We start from the raw sequence: 22,843 nt of genomic DNA, 5'->3' as shown, positions 1-22,843 counted from the left end.
TTCTTTTCTTGCTGTCAAACTAGCTTGCCTAAAGGCAAGGTAAGATCAAGTTAGACTCTCAAAGGTAGAATTAAATTTTATCATGGCATCCATCATAATATACAGTTTGCTTAATATGCAAATAAAGAGTATATGGAGTCAAAGAATAAAGGATTTTTAGGCAGCATGTGAAATCCAAGGGACTACTTTTATAGAATAGATTCCTTTTAAATTTATATTTCCATCATTTTAATGAAAACACAGGGTAAACAAATTGTAATATAAATGTTTTAAGTTACCATTTTTCACTCAATTTTTCTTTTACTGGGTTATTTTTCATGACAGCTCTTTATTTAAAACTAATAAAAATAGAAGAGAAGAAATAAAATAAATATAAAGAAATAATTACCTCAGCCTTTCTGGAGAGTTCCATCCAGTCATTTCTGTTGTAACTGCACATGATGCTAGCAATCACAATCTTTAAAAAGAGAAAGGAAAGAAAATTAGTTCAAATAGTTATGTCTTTATACACAGGGGCCTATGATATTTACATATATATGTTTATAATGGTAAATTATATCATAAAAATTAGTTTTCCATCTGCTGAAAGAAATCAGTAAAGTACAGCACGGTATTATAGTGAAGCAAAGGATAAGATCTGGGGCTTCAGACGTAGGTTAGAGACTTTCTCATTTACTGTCTTTGAATGCTTGAGCAAGTTACTTAATTTTCCAATCCTCAGCATTCTCATTTTTAAAATGGAGATAATAATACTGACTTTGCCAACCTCAAAAAGTGATAGTGAGAATTACATGAATTTGTGTATGCAAAAAGAGTTGTTTAAGTTATACAATGATGTAGTGCGTGCGTACTCAGTCATGTCCAACGCTTTGCGACGCCATGGACTGCAGCCCAGTAGGCTCCTTTGTCTATGGGATTTTTTCAGGCAGGAATACTGGAGCAGGTTGCCATTTCCTACTCCAGGAGATCTTCCTGACCCAGGGAATGAACCCTGGTCTTCTGCATCTCCTGAAGTGGTAGGCAGATTCTTTACCACTGAGCCACCTGGGAAGCCCATAATGATGTGGAAATATTTATTCATGTAATTACTGGTATAGCTAAAAGGTATCAAGGTATAGAAAGGAAATAAATTAATGTCTTCTTCAATCATATCTTATTATAGTATGGTTAATTACACCTTACATATTCAGAGTGAATTATAGTTTTAAAGTTTGTTAAATGTTGATTATTTAACTACAGTATTACAGTATGTTATAATGGAGGCTTCATAGTGTAGTAGTTACTAGTATCTGCTCTGAAGCCAGAATGTCTAGATTAGAGTTCAGACTCTATCACTAACTGTGTGGTCCTGGACAAGACATTTAATTTCCTCATTGGTTAAATGTGGATAACACTACTATCTACTCACTGCTGTTGTGTCTGACTCTTTTGCAACCCCATGAGCTATAGCCCACCAGGCTCCTCTGTTCATGGCATTTCTTGGGCAAGAATACTCAAGTAGTTGCCATTTCTTTCACCAGGGAATCTTCCTGACCTAGGGATAGAACCCATGTCTCCTGCACTGGCAGGTCCTTTACCATTGAGCCACCAGGGAAACCCACTATCTACTTAGAAGAGTAATAATCAAATTGCTAAGAGTTTATGACTCTAATAATGTACTAGGTAATGTTTTAATGGATTTTATCCTATTAACTCACTTAATCATTCTCAAATTATTCTCCCCGTTTTACAGATGAAGATGCTGAGGTACTGAGACATAAGATTACAGAGCAGAGCCAGGATCAGACCCAGAAATTTAACTGAGAATCTGTGTTTTTAACCATTAGTTTTTGCTGGCCTAATGTAAATATTCAGTATATGTCATCAATTACTTTCTATTATTACCATTTAAAGACTATGAGATCATGACACAAAGTCTGTGCCAGATCTAAAGCCACAGAGTCTAGTGGAAGAGTCCGCTAAAAGCCACTGGGCTCTCACCATATACAGCTTTTTTTTTTTTTAATATGTCTAAAAAAACAAAACAATGATGTGACGAACAAGTCAGATGAATGCTTTTATCAATAAAAGAAAGAAAATAAGCTATAATAATACAGGAGAGAGTTCTGAATACCAGAGCTCTAAATACTGAATAAGCCTGTCCTTAACATTGGGTCAATTTTTTCCTGATAGCCTATAATCCTCCATGGGTGCCTGGACTGCTCTGCACCATTCATCATTTTATCTACAATAACCAGCATGATGTTTGGCACATAGCAGAATTGACTGAATAAATGTATGAGGTCACTAAAGGTTTAGGAATACAGAGTTGCATTTTCAGTTTATCCTTTTAAGATTAAGCAGAAATGAACACCATGAGTTAGAGAAGGGAAAAAAATAAACAATTGGTGAAAACTTTTGGCAAATGATTATTGTATGATTCAGAGAGAAGAGTGAGCAGAACAGTTGTGAATGCTGGTCTTGGTGACAGAGAAAGGATCAGATGTCAACATACACAGAAATTGTGTGTATTAAGATTGAAAAAGAAGAATCAGGAGATCTGAGAGGCTGATTGTGAGTGACTGAGAAAATCTTACAACTTTAGTCAGACAAAAGTAAGATGATGCTGAGAAAAAAGGAAGCCAGGAGAAACAGTGTATTCAAACAGATTCCTGTGTAGAGTGATGAACAAAGAGAGAAAAGTAAAAGTAGATTTAAGAATAGAGGAGGAAAATTAAGAATGCATGATTGTTTTTTACTGAGTTTAGGATTCCACTTTTGTGTAGCTTTTAAGAACTGGGGAGGAAAAAAAAATGTAAGAATGACTCTTGGCCTTTTCTATAGGGGCTGATCGAAAGTGAAAAGTCAACTTCCAAACTTGCCCATCTGCAAGCAAGAAAGGGTCACCAGCATAATTATGCATCTTCAATACACTCTTTCTGCCATTTTCACATGCTATAAAATCTTGACGTTATTCTGCCCCACCCTCCAGTTGGAAAACAGACCAGGGAGGAATTCCCCAGAGAGGGAACCAGATCTTCAGGGACTATACTATTACCTCCTCTTGAGTATTCCTTGCATGGGGGACTTCATTTGAAATGAAAACCAATTGGGATGAAGGCTGGGGGCAGGTGGACAGATTCTACTGTCCTCAGTGGCCTCGAGGTCAAGTCAAAAAATACACCTTTTTTTATTTTTTAAAATTTATTTATTTTAACTGGAGGCTAATTACTTTACAATATTGTAGTGGTTTTTGCCATACATTGACATGAATCAGCCATGGGTGTACATGTATTCCTCATCCTGAACCCCTCTCCTCCTCCCTCCCTCCCCATCCCATCCCTCTGGGTCATCCCAGTGCACCAGCCTGAGCACCCTGTCTCATGCATCAAACCTGGACTGGCAATCTGTTTCACATATGATAATATACAGGTTTCAATGCTATTCTCTCAGATCATCCCACCCTCGCCTTCTCCCACAGAGTCCAAAAGACTGTTTTATAAAGAAAGGTTAATCTAAGGATTTAGGGAAGGAGCAGACTCCCCAAGCTTGCTGGTAAAATGTCAAGAGCAAAGTTAGATCCAAAGATTCAGACTGAAAAAATGACTTTCGCATTAGATACTGATTCTGTGGTAAAAGAGACAAACAGTAGACCTAGGTTTTTAGGGAGTTCTATTATTCAAAACAAAGAAAAGACAGACAAAAAAACAAAAACAAAACTTGCTTCCAGTTATGATAAAGTAACCCTCAAGTTTATACTCCCATATAAATATGAAGTGACTGCTAAATCAGGATGGCATCCTCCTCCTGCGTCCCTCTCAGGTGCCACAGAGGACAACAGGGAAGATCCTTCTAGTGGGCAGGATCCAGGTAGGCAGATGGGCTGACCAAGAAAGCCACTTCCAGGAAAGCAAGGTTTACTGGCCCTGACAACTGGATATGATAAATGTTCTCAAGTAGGGACTAACATAGTTCCTATTTACTAAATGGTGATTTTTATTTTGACAAAGCTGTTTTTTCTTCAAATATATATAGATTGTGCCTGGATTGGTTAGAATCATCATTTACCTTTTAAGTCCCCAGGATCATGAGGAGCTCAGAATTATGAGGAGCACAGTTGGGCTTGATGGAGAGAAGTAAATAAAACCCAGAGAACTGCCCTGAAGATTGAGAACATTGGTGCCACCAAATGCCTAGGAACACAGTGACTGGGTATGATTTGGGGCATGCTGTCATTGGGGAGGGGTGGCCACAGGTGGGAGGGATAGATTATCCTGAGCAGACAGAAGTTTGTGTGCTCTGAACAGCTAAGCACTACCCTGTTCTTCGTTTCTCATCTTCAAAAAACAGGCTCTACCTTCTTACCCAAAAAGCTGGGAAAATATCTCCAACCAGGTTAATCATAGTAATCAGCTACTCTACTCTCATTGAAGTCCTTCACTTGAACTGGGGAGATAAAGACGTTTTTCCTCTTTGGTCCCTAAACTGGAATGAAGTGTGTTCATAGCAGCTAGCAATCACTTACTGATTCCTTACTTACCCAAGCCAACCCTCCCACTCCCACTCAAAGCTAGCTGCACTAGGATGAAAAAAAGCAGAAGCAGAGGAAAGCAGAGATGCAAGATGGAGACACAGTTCTGTACGTTTAAGTCTGGTGTACCACTAACATGCCTGTCCAAGTGAACCAATAAATATCACTTTTGACTTAAGAAAACTCAAGTTATATTCTGGTTTCTATCACTGACAGTCTTGACAATTACTACATGCAAAACTAAAATTGTCACTTTTAAAATAACTTCCTAAGCACTTTTTTCTGTCAAGTAAATTTAAAGGAAAAATAACTTTATACCTTATTTTTAAATGCTAAATTATCTAAGAAGTCTAAATATCTTTATCTAAAATCAAGGGATGGTTCATGAAAATATATGTTGACATTCTATTTCAGAGGAATAAAGATGACCCCAAATCACTTTATTTTTGATTAAAAGATATAAGGATTTCTCAAAAAGCCAGGCTAAAACACATCAAGAGTAAAAGAACACTGAACAGAATTTAATCTTTCTATGAGGATTAGAAAGCCTTCCGTGTTTTGCAGTGCTTGGTTTTTAATCAAACAAAGGAAGACAGGTTACTTTTTTCCTATGGAAAAAAACTGTTAATGTATATTTCATATTGTGAAACATCATGAAAAGTTACTAGAAATGAACACCCAATGAAACATTTTTAAAAAAGAACAACATTTCCCTATATTTCATTTAATTTATGCCATTTTTAATGCTCCATTTTATGGCTCATATTTTAAAATATTATTGGATGAGTTTATACATAAAAGCCAAATACTATATAGTGTTTTAACTAATCCTACATTTTATGAACATTTTAAGAGTCAAGTGAGACATTCAAACAATATTAGTTAATCACTTAATATAGAAACTGAGTATCTACTGTAGTAGGCACTAAATGACATATAGAGGAGCTGAAGACACTGATTCAGAGTCTTTGATTATTCAACAATCAGTATTTCTTGGAGACCTATGTGCCAGTAACTGTAACTCTGAAGTGATGAAGGAAACAGGGAAAGTCCCTATATTTTTAAGAGGGGGAAAAAAAGGCATTAATGAATACATTATTTAGACTATTTTTGGGTCAAGATTTAAAAACAATACAGGCGAGCAAAATCGCAGGGATGCATAAAGCTACATTAGATGATTTGGGTAAAAGTTGGCATTCCAGGTAGAGGAAACTGTAAGCAGGAACTCGGGAGGAGGAGTGATCATGATACACTTAAAAATAGAAGGCCTTTGTCATCGGTGCTTCACGACAGGGCAAGAAGAGTGCAAAAGGAAATTAGAGGAGAAGGAAGCAGTCACTTCTCTAGGAGCTGAAACCTGTGGGAGTTTGGGTTTTTTTTATAGGGGTAATGGGGCTTCCCCGGCAGCTCAGTGGTAAAGAATTCACCTGCCATGCAGGAGACCCAGTTCCATCCCTGAGTGGGGAAGATCCCTTGGAGAAGGGCATGGCAACCCACTCCAGTATTCTTGCCCAGAGAATCCATGTAGCCTAGTGGACTACAGTCCATGAGGTTGCAGAGTAGGACACAACTGAAATGATTGAGCACACATGTATGCATGCATATGGGAGGTTCCAGGAGCCCACTGAAAAGTTTAAGAGAGAGTAATAAAATGATCTGATTTACGTTTTTAAAAGATGCTGGCTACTTTATAGGGAACGGAATGAGGGGGCTGCAGGGTAAAAGCAGAGTCCAGTTTAGTTGAAATAAGGTGACTTGTGTAATATTCATGGAAATGGCCAGACGTGGAAATCTGACCTAGACGCATCAATGGTTATACTCAGGAGGTGAGAAAAAATAAGAAATTAAGGATGATCCCTAGATTATTGACTTGAGCCACTGAATGGAACATAGATGTGTCACTGAGATGGGACAAAGCCTAGTGCAGTTATAAGTCAGGAACTGTTAAGATGTTCGACCTTAATATATTACATATAAAGTGTTTAGAAAACTATCAGCAATGACATCAATTGTGACACTGGGTACATGTGTATAGAATTCACTAAAGAAGTTAGTCAAGGCTATGGTTTTTCCAGTGGGCATGTATGGATGTGAGAGTTGGACTATAAAGAAAGATGAGTACCGAAGAATTGATGCTTTTGAACTATGGTGTTGGAGAAGACTCTTGAGAGTCCCTTGGACTGCAAGGAGATCCAACCAGTCCATCCTAAAGGAGATCAGTCCTGGGTGTTCATTGGTAGGACTGATTTTGAAGCTGAAACTCCAATACTTTGGCCACCTGATGCAAAGAGCTGACTCATTTGAAAAGACCCTGATACTGGGAAAGATCAAGGGCAGAAGGAGAAGGGGATGACAGAGGATGAGATGGTTGGATGGCATCACTGACTCAATGGACATGGGTTTGGGTGAACTCCGGGAGTTGGTGATGGACAGGGAGGCCTGGTGTGCTGCGGTTCATGGGGTCACAAAGAATCGGACACGACTAAGAGACTGAACTGAACTGAACTGAAAGAAGTTAGGGTTGAAAGTGAATATTTCAGAGACTTCAACATTAATGGTATTTAAAAGTCACTTGGCTTAGTGACTTTCCAAACAGAATAGAATAAAACAAGACAAAATGAAAGAGATGAAGATTGACCTAGAGTCACACTAAAATGTGGTGTCACAAATGCCAAGAGAGGGAAATGTTCCATAAAGAAAGGAGAAATTTATGGGGATGGATGCTTCTGAGAGCTGATGTAACAAAACAGAGACCTGTCCACAGGATTTGGCAATACAGATGCCACTGGTAACTTTTACAAGAGGAGTGTCAGTGAAGCAGGGAGGACAGACAGTCAGACTAGAGTAAACTGAATAAAGAGAACATGAAGGAGTTAGGGAAGTGGTACACAAAGCCCTCTAATAGTTTTGGTGGGCTTGCTGAGAGAGAAATGGGGCAGTAAATGACGGGCTGTGGGAGGGCAGGTGAGAGTTTGTTCTTTTTTTTTAATGGGCTATATATTACATATGTTTTTATACTGGTGGAAGTGACATGGAAAAGAGGAGGAAACTGTTGAAAAGCCAAGAGGTGATGACGAATCTACCACATAAGTAGAGAATGTAAACCGTGCAAAGAGCAGAGGCATTGTTTCCAGTCTAACAAGGTGGAAAGGCAGAGCAGACAGAAAACAGGAATGGATGTAGTTGAGTTTACAGATTTGGTGTGGAAAAGGACTGATTTTGAAATTATCTTCCATGGTGTTTAGATTTTCTTTACCATATAACAGATGAGGTTTCCTACTGACAGTTAAGGAGAGACAGAGGTTTAGAAGGATGAGAGGGAGATGAAAGTATTGACCTAGACATCTAAGAAAATGGGAACAAAAATTTACCAAGGGGTTATGGTAAGATTACTAGGCTAGAAAGGCAAAAATATTTAATCAGGATATGTTTTTGTAAAATGAAATTAGTAAAAGGACAGTATAATTTAGAAAATTAGAACAAAGAAGAGAGCTCCCTTTACATGGCTGACCATAAAACAGGTTTTATAGATTACTTCAAAGTTGAAACTCATATTATCAAGATGTTTTTTGTTGCTTTGGTCACTAAAATTCGATGCATTCCATAAAAGGGCATTCTTATATCTAATTGTGCTGTTGAGAGAATACTTTTAAATTGCAGTTTTACATAGTTTTGACATTCATTTTGACTAATGCATGTAGCTTAAAATTACAATGTGTAAACATTCAATTTCTATTAAACATTAATGTTCTAAAGCATATAAAATGCCAACTATAATAATTTATGAATCAGATTTTTGTGTTGTTTCTCCCTGAAAAAGACTTCATAAGTTAAAAGAAACAGGACATTTACTCTACAGAAAGAAAAAATTGTGCTAAATGGCTTCATCTGTCATCCTTCAAAGCTTTTAAATTAAAGAATCACAATTTCCAGTCAAATTATTTTTTATTTAATTCATTTCCTTATGGAATAAATAAAATGATTTTATTAAGCATTTTTTTCAAGCTGAATGACAATGAAGTCTGCACTTCAAGAATTAAGGTGAAGAACAATATAAAACTTCCAAGTTTTATCTTTTGCTGTCTCATCAAATTTCCAAACATGTGCAGTCTATGCTTACATCACAGGTTGGAAATACTGTTTTGGTATTCTGTAATCATACTGTGAACTACAATGGAAATTTAGTCAACAGCCCAGCTTCAAGACAACCTAAAGTTTTTAGTAGGGAAAAACTGGCAAAGTGCAAAGTGACAAAGGGTAACAGTGTAAATTACAAGTAGTCACAAGTTAGGTTTTCTCAAACAGTTTAACAAAGTCTTTCCTAACACTATGGGGATTATACTACATTGAGGAGGAAAAATAACATGGGGCATGTGATTTTCAAAGGCATTTAAACTAAAAAAAAGTTCATTAAATATTAATTAATTGTACAATATTCAAATTGTAAATGTTCTTTATGCCATTATATGAATATAATGAAAATGACATTGGTACAATTTTCCTGAAATGTACACATTGAGAGAAGAACATTAAGAGTAAAACTCACAAGCTCTTCAAATTTTATATGGTTATTGCTAACTTAATGGTTGCAAATGAGAATAGTACTTTTAAAGTTCTTCTTTATATTATTTTAAAATTTAGTGTTTTCTTTCTTTGCTTATTTTGGGACGTACACATATCTTACTTATACAACTATTTCTAATATGGAAAAGCCATGTTCAAAGTTACAAAATGTGCACATAGTTTTCATAGAGACTCGTGTACCCCAGTGTTCATCACAGCACTGTTTATAACAGCCAGGACATGGAAGCAACCTAGATGTCCATCAGCAGACAAATGGATAAGAAAGCTGTGGTACATATACACAATGGAATATTACTCAGCCATTAAAAAGAATACATTTGAATCAGTGCTAATGAGGTGGATGAAACTGGAGTCTATTGTACAGAGTGAAATAAGCCAGAAAAAAAAACACCAGTAGAGTATACTAATGCATATATATGGGATTTAGAAAGATGGTAACCCTATATGTGAGATAGCAAAAGAGACACAGATGTATAGAACAGTCTTTTGGACTCTGTGGGAGAAGGCGAGGGTGGGATGTTCTGAGAGAATAGCACTGAAACATGTATATTATCATACGTGAAACAGAGAGCCAGTCCAGGTTCCATGCATGAGACAGGGTGCTCAGGGCTGGTGCACTGAGATGACCCTGAGGGAAGAGGGAGGGGTGTCCGCATGTAAACCCATGGCTGATTCATATCAATGTATGGCAAAGCCACTACAATATTGTAATTAGCCTCCAATTAAAATAAAGCAATATGAGCAAAAAAAAAAATAGAAAAAAAAAAAAGAAAATCAGAGATGTTTTCCACTAGAACAAGAAATAAACAACCACTGTAGACTACTCAGGAACTACAGTAACTGCTGTTTTTTTCCTCTTCTTTTGATCACTTCTTACTAGTTTTTGGGCTTCCCTTGTGGCTCAGCTGGTAAAGAATCCACCTGCAATGCAGGAGACCTGGGTTTGATCCCTGGGTTGGGAAGATCCCCTGGAGAAGGGAAAGGCTACCCACTCCAGTGTTCTGGCCTGGAGAATTGCACGGACTGCACAGTACAAGGGGTCGCAAACAGTCGGACACGTCTGACGTCTGACTGACTTTCACTTTAGTAGTTTTTAATCCAATTTCCATCCCCTTTGTATCTAGAAACTGATCTACCATTGGTCACCAGTTACAAAAATATTAGATACTTTTCAGCCCAAACCTTTACCAGAACTCTTTCCAGCACTGAGATGGTTAGCTGCCTCCAGCTTCCTGACTGAAACCCTTCTCATGTGGGCTCTTGAGATACAACCTTTTATCCTTATTGTTCCTATTTTTGCTATTCCTTCTCAGGCTCTTCTGCCCTGACCGTCCTTTACATGTTAACATCCCCAGGTTGTACTCATGGTCCTCTTTTAGCATTGTTTCATGCACATCCCGTAGACATCATATTCATAATGATTTCAGATAACACCTATATGTAGAGACTTCAGAAATGCCTCCAATCTGTGTTTTTCTCCTGAGTATAAGAACAGCATATCCAACTACCTTAAAGAACCTACATTCAACTTGCCCAAAATCAAACTTAAACTTTTCCACCTGGAATTTGCATTCTCTCTCCATTAAATATGCTTATACTCTATGCTTTTGTCCCAAGTTAGAAAACTAGATTTTCTTTCTACATTTTTCTCACTGCTTACATCCAACTATTTCCAAATACTCTCTAGTCCACAGGTTTTCAAATTTGCCTGAGCACTGAAATCATCTGGAGAGTTAAAAACATAACTCCTACATTTGTATGTAATTAGGCCCAGACATCAGTGTTTCCTCAAGGACCTCCAGGTAATTCTAACCTGCAGGAAAGTTTGAGAAGTATTGCTCTAATTTACTCCTCAAATATCTCTTCTAGGTTTCTCTGACTCTTTCATCATAACTGTTTTGGTTAAGATGTTCATGCTTGCTCCCCTGGATTACTGAAATATATTCGTATTAGTCTTCCCATCTCTAATATCAACCTAAGCCATCTGCCAGATCTATCTAAAGAGACAAACCTAATCATATCTCACTTCTGCTTCAAATCTGACTTCAAGATAAAAATCCAACTGTTTAATATGCTATACAAGCCCACAATGCAACATTTGCTCCAACCACAAAGAATTAAATACTTTGTTTCCTGAATATAACGTATTCTGCATTCTCTTGACCATATGTCTACTCTTTTTGTCTGAATGAATAAGGAATGGTCCCTGTGCTCTAGGAGCATATGGTATAATAAAGCAGACATATGTAAATTGATACAAAAATAATTATAGTATATGAAACAGTGTACAGTGAGAGCAGAAAGGAAAGAGTGATTATTTGTACCTGTGTGAATCAGGGAAGGTCTCATGGAACAGTAACTCTTAATTGATTCTGAAATCATACATGAGTATTTATAGGAAACCGATTAGAATAAAACAGCCAAGAGTACTCCAGTTGTACTAAGCAGCAGAAACAAAGGCGAGGGGTGTTGCCTTTAAGGAATATGCTCTGTTTAAGGAATCTCAAGGAGTTCAGTTATCTTTGGGGGAAATGAATGGCTTCACTTCATGGGCAATGGAGCTGCAAACATAGGTAGAAACCAGGTTTATTCAAGCAAGGGGCTAAAACAATGGTTTCTAACCAGGTGATTATTTGGCTTTGAATTTTAGATTATTCAGCCTAGCAAATCCCTGCTCTTCTTTTGGACATTACCTCTCCTCGGAGGCTTACCTGTTCACCCTTCCATCTCTTTGTCAAGCACCCCTCTTCTGACATCCCACAGCATCCTTTGCATTTCTTTATCATAACATTTGTTATATTGTATTAAATTGGTGTTTCTATGTTTTTCAAAAGATGACCAAAGTTTAGTGGGTGAGAGCCCATATTTTTCATCACTGTATTGCTAGCATCTAGTTGTTGTTGTTTTTCAGTCGCTAATCCATGTCCAACTCTTTGCAAACCCATGGACTACAGTACACCAGATTCCTCTGTCCTTCACTATCTCCCAGAGCTTGCTCCATCGAGTTGGTGATGCTGTCCAATAATCTCATCCTTTGCCACCCCCTTCTCCTTTGCCTTCAACCTTTCCCAGCATCGGGGTCTTTTCCAATGAAAATACTAGCATTTAGTATTGTACCTTGTATTCAATTTGGATTCAAAAAATATTTGCCTCAAAGGAATACTGAAATAGGTAACTGAGAAAAGAGATTGAAAGTAACACATTTTGCAAGTAATCCAAGTAGTTAAATAATGCATTGTATTACATTTATAATATGTAAATGTAAGTAAATTTGTATAGTCTACAGAGACAATAAAAAGAACAGATAGATGGTTCAAAGTAAGAGTATTCAAGAACCTCTCATATTTAATAAAATATACTTTATATCAAAGAATAAAAATCATTTATATTTTACACTTAATACACATTTTCACATGTATTATCTAATTTATTTCACATAATAATTTTGAATGTAGAAAACCTTATATTGAGAATAATGAGCACAGATAATTTATTTTACCAGGGTCAGATAAATCAATAGGAGAGGCAGGGATTAAGCTCTGGTCTTTTGACTCGAAGTTCCTCTTGACTACATCAAGACAATATCATATTGATTTCCCATCTTTCAATTTACATTAGAGATTCTAGTTGATTTTGTGTTCTCAGTTCTCTTGCGGTAAATCATCTGAACAAAGGTGTCCCTTCTCTGCACTCATACCCCTCTGCAATGTAGTGTGTTAGTTGCTCAGTCATGCCTGACTCTTTGGGACCCCATGGACTGTAGCCAGCCAGGCTCCTCTATCCATGGAATTCCCCAGGCAAGCATACTAGAGTGGGTTGCCATTCCCTTCTCCAGGGGATCTTCCCAACCCAGGGATGGAACCCAGTTCTCCCACATTGCAGGCAGATTCGTTACCAGCTGAGCCACCAGGAAAGCCACTGCAATGTAAATGTGCAGCTGCTCTTTAAGTGGGGGATTTATTTACATGACTTTTGAATCTGGGCTTTGTAACTTGTTTCAATCAACAGAATATGACAGAAGTGAGATTATGCCAGTATCAAGCCACAGCTTGAAAGAGGCCTGTCCTTTTCTGTTTACTCTCTTGAAATCCTGCCTAGTCATATGATCAAGTTAGCATGACCTGCTGAAGGATCAGAGATCACATGGAACAGGGATAAGCCATCCAGCTGAGGCTACTTGGGACCAGTCCGCCCATAGCCCACCTGGAAGTTGACTATAGATGGAGTAAGACAAGCTGAGACCAGAAGAACCACAGTTTACCTCAGCCCAAATCACTCACATGCATGCAGAATTGTGAATTAAGCTAATAGTTGTTTCAAGCAACTAAGTCTGGGGTGTTCTGTTATGTAGCCAAAGTTAACAGATACCACTTTTATTAAGTGTAACAATAACAACAATAAGAAATAGTACTTGCATGTGCCAAGCACATGCATTGCCTCTAATCATGATGAAGGGAAACTTATCAGTCCTGATTTGCATATAGGAAAGACAAAATGTATTTAAAGAAGTTAAGTAATACTCATGATTATATAGCTAACAAGAGTAACTATAAATCTTGAACTCTCTACCTACAATATTTTTTTTCTCTGAATCATTTTTTGTATTCCTTAAATACACATTTATAGAAAACCTTGTGGGTTTATTTTATACCCAGTAGATTTTATTCAATGTGTGTCAATTTTTATTACTTTCATTCTCAGAGACTAACATTATTACTGTGTTCTTGCTCAGTGTATTAGTTCACTGTAACTCTATAAATACCATCTAAGCTAGGATAGGCAGGTAGAACTCCCTAGGAAATCATGAAGTCAAAGGAAGATCTAGTGAGAAAGACCCAGTGAGATGATTTGCTGTTTCCTAACCACCTAAAAGCATTAGGGAATGAAAATAGGGTAGTACTGGCCCCTTATAGTCTGGCTGCAAATCATCTTGCTGTCCCTTATCTTGACCCACCAAACTGAGTTCACTATATATACTGGCCACCAGATTGTTTTTAGGCTTCCATTCTCTTCTGTGTGCAGATTCTTCTTTTTATAGTCCTCTCCATTCCTCTGACCATTTATCTTCTATTCACTCTTCAAGTTTCTAACACAGAGCACTTCTATTCTACTGCACTCAGTGAGCTCAGAGACGGAGCTACTGTCTTTACTGATATCTCAGTGATGAAACTTCTCTACTCCAGTTCCTGTCACACTATATCACAAATGTGTGCTTATTTAGATCACTGTCTTCCCTTACTCCACTCAATGGAAAAACATGTTACCTTTTATTCACCTTTATTTTCTTATCTTTTGGTTCAGCATTGCATAGCATCTAATGAATTTAACAAATGTCTGTAGAAGGAAGGATGTCCTCTTGTTACTTATTATTAATTAAAAAAAAATTCTAGTTTATTCCTATAAAGATTATAGTACTTGCTGCAATAACGGAGAAAAAGTGCATATATAAAACTACCAAGACTACTATATATTTTTATACCTATAAGCCATTTACTGCCTTCATAGCATGATTTTGACACTGGCTTTAATCTATGATGTCCAACTGGATTTAGGTTGTTCTATCACTGTTGACCCTTCACTGAAGTTGCAGTATGTCAACTGAAGTCATAAAATTTGAATTCCATGTACACAAAAATGTTACCTACATAAACCTGTGTATGAGATTTGATTTTTGTTCTATTTAAAAGGTCATAATATGTTGCTGTATTGATGTAGTTCACTCAAGGACTTAGCCTTTCAAAGGCACATAAAGGAGTTGATTTGAAATATAAAGTTTCTATATTTCAGTTTAAAACTCTTTCTATTTAGAGGAAATATTCACTTAATTCAATACCTTCATAAATTAATAAGGTTAATTAATACAGTGTTAAAATGTGACATAGGAATTTGAAGGTAAAAAAGAAATTAAAAATAAAATAGTAATAAAGAAACTCTCAAGAAAATTACTTGGAATGATGCACTACATGAGACAGTTTGGGCACTTCCAAACATGTAGCACTTGGGTATTACAAAGATTACTTTCTGTTAAAGACTTTAAATCCCAAATGAAAATTTTATGTAAATACTAAACATTATTGTAATTATTTTATGAGATGTAGCTCTTTTGCTCTCATTAACTATGATTGCATGTTTAATGCAAGTTCAGTTAGATAATCCTGTTGTGTAAGATAGTGGTATTGTGTCTTAAGAACGGGATGGTAAGCTTCTGGAGGATGTAGGTTGTATCTTCCATCTCAGCATATATCCCTTATGGGCTGGGACTGCTTGTTCTGTTTACTAATGTACCTGACACCTATTAGGAACGCAACAGTATTCGTTGAATACAGAGATAAATAGAATAGTTGAAATGTAGTAAGTGAATGCTTTTAGGAAGTCAGGGACTTCTAAAAACACACAGGTTACTCTTTCCCAACTGAGTGCTATTACCTCAGAGAAATGCTGTCAGTTCAGTTCAGTTCAGTGGCTCAGTCGTGTCTGCTTTGCGACCCCATGGACTGCAGTACGCCAGGCTTTCCTGTCCATCTCCCTGAGCTCACTCAAACCCATGTCCATCGAGTTGGTGATGCCATCCAACCATCTCATCCTCTGTCCCTTCTCTTCCTGCCTTCAATCTTTCCCAGCAACAGGGTCTTTTCAAATGAGTCAGTTCTTCACATCAGGTAGCCAAAGCATTGGAATTTCAGCTTCAGCATCAGGCCTTGCAAAGAATATTCAGGATTGATTTCCTTTAGGATGGACTGGTTGGATCTCCTTGCAGTCCAAGGGACTCTCAAGAATCTTCTTCAACAGCATCAATTCTTCGGCGCTCAGCTATAGGAATGCTTAAATCCCACTTACTATAGGAAAAGCTGCCCGCGGGATTCTGCCTCTGCCTCTGCCTCAACCTTCCATATTCTTCTCCAGACACCCACAGGCACTCTCCCATACTTCCTTCCTGTCTCTGTTCAAATGTCATTGCCTCAGTGACACTTTAAGAATGCAAAACATCCCCTCCCAGCTCTATTTTCTTTCCCATGGCATTATATCATTTTATTTAAAATAGTTAATGTCTTTCTCACCTCAGTGGGAATGCACGCTCCACTGGAGGAAGAGTTTGGATACAGAACAGTGAGGGCATATAGTGATTCTACTTACTTGTTAAATGAATAATCAAATACTAACATATTATTTAAATATCTTTTTGCATCTGCTACCTGATCTATAAAATGGGAATAATTTGATTTACCACACTTATTTCATAGGGATTATTCCAAGAATAACATAGTATTATATATTTGACATTAAATACTTTTCAATGAAATTCAATTATTTTTATGACTAAGAGAATAATGTCATACTCAGATTTGCCATTTTCTACAATTTAGTTAGAGAGCAAAGTGTGACATTTTGAAATAACGCAACACTTTGGTTTTAAACATCCACAGGTAAGACTTAAAAACATGCCATTGGAAAGGGTAGAAAGCATCATCTTATGCACTCCTTTGATCTTTCAGCAGTATCATATTGTGGGCATATTTGTAAATTAATGTAGTTTAAAAAAAAGGGGGCAGATCCACAGAATCAAATTGTATGGATCAATTCACATTTTGTAGATATTTAAAAATTATTTAGATTTCACTAAAATACTAGGAAATCAACTAATAGCTAGGATACCATTTATTAAATTTTATATTTTTTGGCTTAAATTGCTTTATCAGAATTGAGATTACAATCTTTTTCCTACTCAGAAACAATTCTAAGGACTTTGATCTTCATACATGTATGTTTTCTTATTTGGAATAACCAAAGAGGACCAATACTGTAAACAAATTCCATGTTAAAGATAGAGCAGCACGCTGCAATCGGTTGTGATGTTGGATGAAGAAAGTCTGGAGAGTAGGAACTATGCCTGTTCCCTGAGAAGTCTAAGGAACACGCACTTTAGACCACAAAGCTGGAAGCATTTCTGCTGACCCATGCTCTGCAGGAGAAACACGCATCTCCACTGCTCCTGTCTTTCCCCTATGCACTTCTGAAAGTACTCATTCATTCCCTTTCTCTCCATGAGACCACCTTTCTTCAGCTCCTGCTTGGAAACAGGCACAGAAAAGGAGCTGAGTGGAAACCAGATGACTAAATTAATGAAGGAGCCCGTGCACCCTCCTTTCACACAAATGATTCCATCTTTGCTTTTGTTCTGCTTTCCTTCCTCCTCTTCATCAGACCCCAACCCCACCACAATTTCCCTCACCTTATCTGACCTTTCTTTACAAGAAGCTTTTCCCATGTTTGGACCCATATGCTTCCTCCTCCTCCACTTGGAGCTGCCACATCTGCCAACAATGGGCACTTTGGTTAACAGCATTAGAACCAAACCCTCTAACGTGCTTCTCTTTTCGGGATAATGATGAATAATACTCAGCTAATAAAATTCATTGTATCATTGAATAAATGATTCCCTTGCCTTCATATGCTGTTGATACTTGGGAATCAAATCAAAGATATTTCCACATTTTGTAAACATCTTAGGGTTTCATCTACATTCCAAATTTCAGTTTGAAATATTCCTTCTCAGAAGCTTGGCATAGGGATTTACAACATAAATAATGACAGGATCTTTTTCAAAGTGATTGGAACCTTTCCGGTATAAACTTTATACAGCATAATGAATGTGTTGGCATTTTGAACTTATTTGCATACTATAAAAATACAACAGAGAGCACAGCAAAGTCCCTGTTAAATTCACATTACCTGTGAAATGAAGATACCAAAAGGCAGTGTAGCCTAATTAGAATCATGAAATGGTATTCAAGCCATACTTCTAAGAAAACACATATGCACTAATAGTTACAATGAATGAAATGGGTTTACTTCTCATTAAGCAAATGAGAAAATCCTCAAATTTCTTTGCTTTAGTCATTTCATAAGATATTTCTAATAGCAGTAGCACCTATTTCAACAGCTGAGCTAAAGTCACATTTGTCAATTATTAGTGTACTAGGACTTCCAATGCAAAGCAAACTCTGAAGGGCCTTTTCAGAGTTTAAAATTTGATGTTTTCAACAATAAAGTTTAAAAATTAGACATTTTCTTTCAAATATTCTTTTTCCTGATTGTTCACACTTTCTAGCTTCCTCATGATTGCACAGATGTGATAACAATGCTGTTTTTAAGTAACAACAAGGTGTTTGTTTTATAATCTTTACTCTCTTATATTCCACATATAATTATGTGATCTCTGAAACTTTCCAAACAAGTAAGAGAACAGTAGCCTTTCAAAATAAACTGATTGTAAGGCTGGAGTTTGCAGTCCTCTAAATTAAGGGAAGATTATACATCTTCCCTACTATGTAAGATTTGCCAACTTGAAAGTTTGTTTAAAAAATGAATTTATAAGCATAACATGTCATGGGAATTATTATATAAAAGTATACACAATTAAGAGTTGGGAAAAGTCATAAGACTAACATTTGGTCATTGAGCATTTTCTGTTTTGATAATTACCACTGTATTTCAAAAACATTATAAAACTATAGCACTGATTATTTTAATTACTTGAATATTGCAAAGAACAGCCTCTAGAATGATTTGATTTAAAAAACAGATTCCTGTTAAGGTTTTTTTAATTATTTACAACAACTCCAATTGTTCTACTATTTGAGGAAGGAATGGAGAGTTGTCCTTATCTCCCCCATCAAACAAGTTATCATAGTAGATAACATAAAAGCGTGTGATCAGGATTTTAGTCTCAGATGCAGCCCATGTCCCATATGTCTCATAAATTCTTCTAATGCATTTTCACATGCATGATCGTGAATACCTATTCAGTGAAAAGTTTTACCATATGCTACATTTTTCAACTACCAAGAACAAAGGGTGAATGGTTCCTGGACTCGTATATGGAACAAAAAAGCATAAAAGCAAAACAAAAACCTCTTACATTTTTACTAAATAAAGGAAGGAATGAAGAATTGTAAAGACTGAGTGGAATCCTCTTTGGGCACCATGCTGTTCTTTTCTTGAGACAAAAGTGTTCAATGAGGGACACGGAGGAAAGGAGAAACAAATGTAGACCTCTCGTGTGCGTCACCTAATCCATCTTCTCCTTAGTAAAGAACTATTTGCTACAGTATAGTATTAAATGCTTCCTTCAGCATACTTTCAGTAACATGAATTTTTATTATTTCTTAAGGAACAATTCACAATAGGAAGTTACTGTCAAGAGTTTGTGTGTGTGTGTGTGTTTCCTTTCCCTTTTCAAGATACTCTTGTGTACACCACCTATTGAATCAGGTTAAGCAATCCCTTTCCTCTTTTAAAATATTTTAATGACTTGGAGTATTATTTCTCAGTAGATACTCTTCAGCCAAGCTAGAGATATTTACTGCACTGGTTAAATGTATAATATATTCCCCTGAACTATTTATGCAAGTAATACATATTATGATGCATAGAGGGCTTCCTAGGTGGCTTTAGAGGCAAAGAACCCACCTGCCAATGCAGGAGACATAAGAGACTGGGGTTCAATCCCTAGGTCGGGAAGATCCCCTGGAGGAGGGCATGGCAACTCACTCCAGTATTTATGCCTGGAGAATCCTATGGCCAGAGGAGCCTGGCGAGCTATGGTCCATGGGGTTGTGTAGAGTTGGACACAAAACAGTGCACCCACATGATGCACAGAAATCATACAGAGATTATATGCATACATATAGACATATATTTTCCCTCAGTCAACCACCCCAATTACACTACAGTGAGTCAGCCACTTATGAGCCTTTGTTACTCAAACACACACACACACACCATTCTCAGAACTGAAAGGAAAAAATCCTTGTATACAAATTTAACCTTAAGTTTTTGTCCTATCTAGGCAAAGTCTTTCTTTTTGAATTGTAATTTATTACAATAAGTCTGTTTATCAGTTTAAGGTTACCACTCTTGATTGAATGCACAAGCAATTTCTGGTAAAGTACTCATTGTATCAAAATACCACAACCAATAAGCTAGGTGCTGTGAAGCTCATTATACGGGGTATCATTTCTGTCTTACACACATGGTCTTAGAACTGCCAGAATAAATTCACTCAAAGCTAATTAGTGGCTACATTTCATATATTAAAGGACACGTGTAGTTTTGCTCTGGTGTCAGTTTCATGGTGTCATTTTTCAATGTGCATCAGAAGGGACCCATAGTGGAAAATTAACTTGGGCTTTTTAACTGTCAGAGCAAGATGCTCATCTTCTCAAAATACTTATGCCCTAATGGCGGTTTTTTTCCTCATGTAGAATTACTCTGCCCCACTCCTTTTCTTATGGCCTTCTTATTTATTTGCAGTAGAGCTATCACTCTCCATTGAATATGCTGTAGCTATAAAATTGCAAAGAGTCAAGTCTCTGTAGGTGCAAAGTATTTTAGTTCACAACCTGTATCTCTTTGTGCATGCTAACAGCAAGCTATATTGAAGCATTTCTCTTGCCTGACTTGGCCTCAGGTCTGGTTTAAAGTGTCAGCTTCTTCCTCTGTTCATTTAATCTTAAATAACTTTGTTGATGAAAATTTTTTAGGCCACCCTAAAGAATCTTTATTAACTTAGGTATGTCAGTCTTGTTAAATAAACTCATCAACATTCTTTACTTTTCATTCAATTTTCCTTTATCAGACTAAAACTTCTTTGCCAGTAGCATGGCTGTTTTTACTTCATATGAAGCCACCCTCCCTAAAGCTATGAAGAAGGAAAAAAAAATTTAAGGAAAAGAAAATAAAAAACTCTAGGAGACTTTTAGAATGAAAATATGGGGAAATAACTATCAATCTATGTATTTTTCAAGGACTTCCTTTTTAAGCTAGTGTTATAGCAGTCATCAATCCTAATAAACTAATCAAATAATCTTTTCCATAGTCTCCATCTTTGATGAAACAAAACTTCATTTACAATAATAAAAACCACTATGCTTCCTGAGTTGTCCATATTTCAATGAGATACTAATCAGCAATATGGCATCTTCCATGACTTATTACTAGTAAAGTTTTTCCTGACACCTCTATGACATCAACCTTCTTCTGTGATAGAGATACCCTAGTAGGGTGTATGTGTGTGTGTGTGCATGTGTGTGTGTGTTTACTCTTGTAGCATTTATAGCAGGTAAAGATATGAATTTTACAAAATAGTCTCTTTAAAATAAATTATTTTGAATGTGTTTGACCTGTCTTCCCAAGCGTATACCCTTTTGATGGCAGGGATTCTTATATATGTATTTTCCCATGTATAGTGTCTTACATACATTAACGATTCCCCTGATTAGTAGATATAAAAACTATTCAATGTCACCTAGCTTACTATAAAAAGATGAAGGAAATGATTAGTATGGCGAGAGAAATCCAGTTAAGGACTGTTAACATTTTCAGTTCTCATTTTGTCAGAATTTGCTATTAAATTACTTTTTGTTGGGAACTTGAAAAATATGGTAGGATATAGGCTTCTTTATTACTACTCTCTAGGTTTGGATATATATACTGTAATTAGAATTGTTGGCAGGATGAAATTTAATTTGTGTCAAAAATATTAAAAATGCCCTTTTTGGAAGGACTAAAGAAAGCACCTTATTTGCACTTAAACCACATTATAGATGTAAAAGTATATGACATGCATTTTGTATTTAAAACTAGAAGAAGGCAATCAAATTTCTTATAGTTTTGAAAAGATTTCAAAGTGTGTCATCCCATCCACCTGCAAGGACTAAATTCACATGAATTAGCCTCTCATGCAATGTGGTACAGAAACTGATTGTCTTGTCAGTGGCTTATGTAGAATGTAATTTGGAATAGGCAAAGGAAATGCATCCAGTGACTGCGCATGGTGCTAGATTCTTCCAGAATCATTGAGCAAAAGTTTACTCTCTGATGTGCCTTATCCATAAGCATCCAAATTTGGACCTACTTCATTTTTAACTTTGAAGATGCTATTTTATTTTAGCTTCTAGGTATATAGCCACATTTTTTTCCATCATAAATGGATTCTAGAATACTTTGAAGCAACTGGCATAACACTCTCACACAGTACTTTTTGTGGTAATTAGCAGTTGCCAAAATGTCACATTATCCTTGGTGAAATAGAAAAACGCTCTATCTGGAAATCATTAAAGGTCTATGTCCTATAAAACTTTGCAAACTCAACACAGTTTTAAACCAATGTGAACAAACGTGAAAGTGCTGCTCCATTCATCACTGGGATGACAGAATTAATCCAAACCCTCTAGGATATCTTTAACTGAGAGGTGCTCCCTGAATTCCCTTTTAATTAGGTCCTGGTTTCATCTCCAGCCCAGAGGATTTCTTATTGACTCATATCTTCTTACCATTCGTTCTCAACATTTACCCTCTACTATTGTCACAAAGGTTAATTAATTTAATATTTTCTAAGGTGTGAGAGATCTTTGACTACTGGCTCCATTGCTTGCTGTTTGAACACTGACAGGAAACATACTTCCCTAAAGTCTACAAAGGAGGTCACATGAAGTAGTGAAAAGAGCTTGGGCTTCCACCTTTATTAGCTGTGGAGTTTAGGTAAATTTCATAGTTCCTTGGTTACTAATCTCTGTGAGCCTCAGTTTCCTTATCTGTAACATGGGATTAATAATAACTGCCTTGGTGAATTCTTGAGCTGTTTTTTACAAAGCATTTATATTTATTTGTCTATATCTATTTGCTATCTCTAATCCTATCTCCATCTCTGCTTCTATACTTGTATTGCTAAATGATAAACATAAAACA

The 22,843-nt window shown here is 36.6% G+C and overlaps 1 protein-coding gene across 1 annotated transcript in view; it reads right to left on the bottom strand.

The window, feature by feature from the left end:
- The window catches only part of DPYD (dihydropyrimidine dehydrogenase), a 916,336-nt gene that overhangs the window by 320,583 nt on the left and 572,910 nt on the right, over window positions 1–22,843 (bottom strand). Inside the window, exon 15 of the mRNA XM_040232247.1 lies at window positions 389–457. Coding sequence (XP_040088181.1) covers window positions 389–457 — 69 coding nt within the window. The remainder of the gene's footprint in view (window positions 1–388; window positions 458–22,843) is intronic.

Source organism: Oryx dammah, unplaced genomic scaffold, assembly GCF_014754425.2.
Source record: "Oryx dammah isolate SB20612 unplaced genomic scaffold, SCBI_Odam_1.1 HiC_scaffold_28, whole genome shotgun sequence".
NCBI lineage: Eukaryota > Metazoa > Chordata > Mammalia > Artiodactyla > Bovidae > Oryx > Oryx dammah.
This window is presented reverse-complemented; position numbering and strand designations above follow the sequence as displayed.